Genomic DNA, 3,152 nt, shown 5'->3' on the forward strand with positions numbered 1-3,152 from the left:
CCCCTCCCCCGCTCCCTCCATGGTCTGTAATTACCAACCGCGGAATCCGTGGAAATTGCTGGTTTGCACAAGTCCGTCTCTCCCCTCCCCCGCTCCCGGCGCCGCTGCCCTTCTCCCCCCCCCCCCCCCCCCCCCAATGCCCCCAAAGTCGTGCGCTGAGCAAACACGGGCCCAGGCAGAGTGACTCCAGCTGCTTCGGGGCCTGTGGAACGTCGCCTGCCTGCCCCCGCGCCGCCCCAGAGCTGGCTGTACCGACGAGGGGCTCGGAGCATGTGGGGGTGTGGATCTGAGCAGGGGGGTCACACCCAAAAGGGTCAGCGTGGCAGTAGTGTGGCGATTTGCACACGGGCAGGTGGCCGTTTGGTTGTCCTAAAGTGGGTGGGTGGTTTGCACGCTCAGATGGGGGGGTTGCACATCGGCCGGCAGTTTGCACGTTCACTGGTGCAGGTTTCCACTCGTGCGCATGAGATGTTCGCACCCTTGCACGCGCAGGCCGAGGTGGACGTGGTGCCAGGTGGACGGCGATCCGGCTGCACGCGCTGCTGGGGGTTTGCACGTTCGCACGATGACCTGTGCCCTGTTGCGCAGGCAGGGAGGAGTTTGCACTATTGCGTGTGCTGGCAGGAGTTGCACACGTACACAGAGAGGGTTGCACGGGCAGGTGGGACGTTTGTGCATTTCCTCGCACACTTGGTGGGATTTGCACAGACCTCCCCTTGGGCAGCGCGCCTGTGCACAGCCTTCCATGTGCACTCACAAATTGGCACACTCACATGCTCTTGCACACTAAACTCTTCCCTGTGCACAGTCTTCTGCTTCCACAGTGCCCTGTGTCTTTGCACACTCCAGTCCCTGTGTGCACACTTGTGTATCTTGCACACCTTTCATGCACACTCACTCTTACGCTCCTTTGCAAACTGCTCTGTGCACACTCACCTATATCCATGCACATCAGACTCATGCAGCCTTCACGTGCATGCACACTTATTTTTGCACACTTACATGCACGTTTCCCCGTGCACATCCCTATATCCGTGCACAGCCCATGCACAGGCTCATTCCTTTGCACGCTTCCCTGTATGGCACACCTGCATTCTCCCAAGCACACACTCATTTGCACAATTCCTGTGCACCCCCTATAGCCTTGCACAACCAGTGAGCACACTTGCTGTGCACACTCACCTCTCTCTTTGCACGCTCCCATCCGCTCCGCTCTGTGCCGGCGCGCTCCCCATTAGCCCCAGGGGGTGCCCACCGGGGGGACCCCCCCAAGATCTGGGTCTCCCCCTCGCTGACCCCCCACCCCCGCTTGTCTTGCAGAGCATCAGTTCTGTGGGGGGAAGCTGGAGAAGCCCCAGGGCAGCCTCAAGACCCCGAACTGGCCCGAGAGCAACTACCCGGCTGGGATCAGCTGCTCCTGGCACATCATAGCGCCCGTGGGCCAGGTATGGGGGGGTTGCAGGGTGGGTGTCACTGTGGTGGGCGGGGCAGAGGGGAAATGTGGGGGGAGGGGCTGAGGGGGCGGGGCTGAGGCTCCAATGGGGTGTGGCTGACCCTATGCCCCACCCCCCCAGGTGGTGGAACTGACCTTCGGGAAGTTCGACGTGGAGGACGACACCTACTGTCGCTACGACTACGTGGCCGTTTTCAACGGGGGGGCCACCGATGACTCCCGGCGCGTCGGCAAGTTCTGCGGGGACCGCACCCCCGGGTGAGCCCCCGCCCCTCCCCCGGCCACTCCTGCCCCTCCCCCGGCCGCCCCTGCCCCATTCCCTGCCCCCCTGAGCCAGCCAGTGCCTGCCCTGGGGCTGGGTGGGGGCCGGTGCCCCCTAGAGGGGACAGGCCCCTGCCCCATTCCCCGCCCCCCTGAGCCAGCCAGTCCCCTCCCAGGGGCCGGGTGGTGGCCGGTGCCCGGCGCAGAAGGGTTTTTCTCACCCGTCTCCCCCGCAGCACCATCTACTCGGAAGGCAACGAGGTGCTGGTTCAGTTCGTGTCGGATCTCAGCGTCACGGCTGACGGCTTCGCCGCCTCCTACGCCGTCAAGAGCCCGTCGGAGGCGACCGACAAGGCCACGAAACCAGCCCCCGGGATCTTCCCCGGCTCCAAACCGGGCCAGGCCGGCACCAAGCCTTCCGGGAAACCGAAACCGGCGCCCGAGCCCAAACCCACCGCCCGGGCCCCAGCAGCCGAGCTGCCCAGCGCCCAGACGCCGGGTAAGATGGGCCCCTGCGAACCCGGCCCTCCACCCAGCCCCCCTACCAGTGCCCCCCACTCCCGACCCGCAGCCCCTGCCCCCCCAGCTCTGCCGGTGCCCCCCATTCCCGACCCGCAGCCCCTGCCCCCCCCAGCTCTGCCGGTGCCCCTCACTCCCGACCCGCAGCCCCTGCTAGCCCAGCCCTGCGGTCCTTGGGCTGTGTGAATTGTGGGAGGGAGTATGTGAGTTGGGGGGAAGCTGCCCCCCCCAGGCTGAGCACTAAACCCCTCTTCTCCCCCCAGCCAAGGTTGAGTGCCCCCAGAAATGCCGCCGGTCGGGAAGTCTACAGAGCCACTTCTGTGCCAACAACTTTGGTAAGGGACCCAGAAGTCAGGGGAGGGGGGTTTCCCCTGGCTCTGAGGCAAGTGCCCCGAAGGACTCACCCCCCCCGTGCCCTGTCTCACAGTTATCACCGGCACCGTGAAAACCGCTGTGCGAGGGGCCGGCGACCGGGTCACAGCCACTGTCTCGCTCCTCAACACCTACAAGGCTGGAGCCCTCAGCCTGCCCCAGGCCGAGAAAGGGGCCACCCTGCACCTGGAGGTCCCCTGCCGCCAGTGCCCCACCCTCAAGAAAGGTGAGTGAGCTGGGCCATGGGAAGCCCCGCCCCAGAGGTGGCTGTATCTGAGTGCCGGGCGAGGGGTCCCCGTGTAACCAGCCGCCCCGCCCCAGAGGTGGGCGCATCTCCCACCTCTCATGATTATCTCTGTCTCTCCCCCACCCCCTCAGGTTCCAGCTACATCTTCATGGGCCGGGTGGACGCCGAGGGGGTCGGCGAATTGTCCCCCGAGAGCTTCGTGGTCCCGTATCGGCAGCAGCAGCACCAGGTCCTCACCACGCTCAGCAAGCGGTCGTGCGGGGTGGCGCCAAAGAAGAAGAACGCTTGAGCCCAGGGGTG

The 3,152-nt window shown here is 65.4% G+C and overlaps 1 protein-coding gene across 1 annotated transcript in view; it reads left to right on the plus strand.

Moving 5' to 3' along the window:
* The window catches only part of PCOLCE (procollagen C-endopeptidase enhancer), a 6,467-nt gene extending 3,321 nt beyond the window's left edge, over positions 1-3,146 (plus strand). The window contains exons 4-9 of the mRNA XM_029913058.1: positions 1,321-1,445; positions 1,575-1,711; positions 1,951-2,200; positions 2,508-2,568; positions 2,661-2,831; positions 2,984-3,146. Coding sequence (XP_029768918.1) covers positions 1,321-1,445; positions 1,575-1,711; positions 1,951-2,200; positions 2,508-2,568; positions 2,661-2,831; positions 2,984-3,141 — 902 coding nt within the window. The 3' untranslated portion in view covers positions 3,142-3,146. The remainder of the gene's footprint in view (positions 1-1,320; positions 1,446-1,574; positions 1,712-1,950; positions 2,201-2,507; positions 2,569-2,660; positions 2,832-2,983) is intronic.
* The last annotated feature ends 6 nt before the right edge of the window (positions 3,147-3,152 follow it).

Source organism: Terrapene carolina, unplaced genomic scaffold, assembly GCF_002925995.2.
Source record: "Terrapene carolina triunguis isolate 2854851 unplaced genomic scaffold, T_m_triunguis-2.0 Scaffold433, whole genome shotgun sequence".
Classification (NCBI taxonomy): Eukaryota; Metazoa; Chordata; order Testudines; family Emydidae; genus Terrapene; species Terrapene triunguis.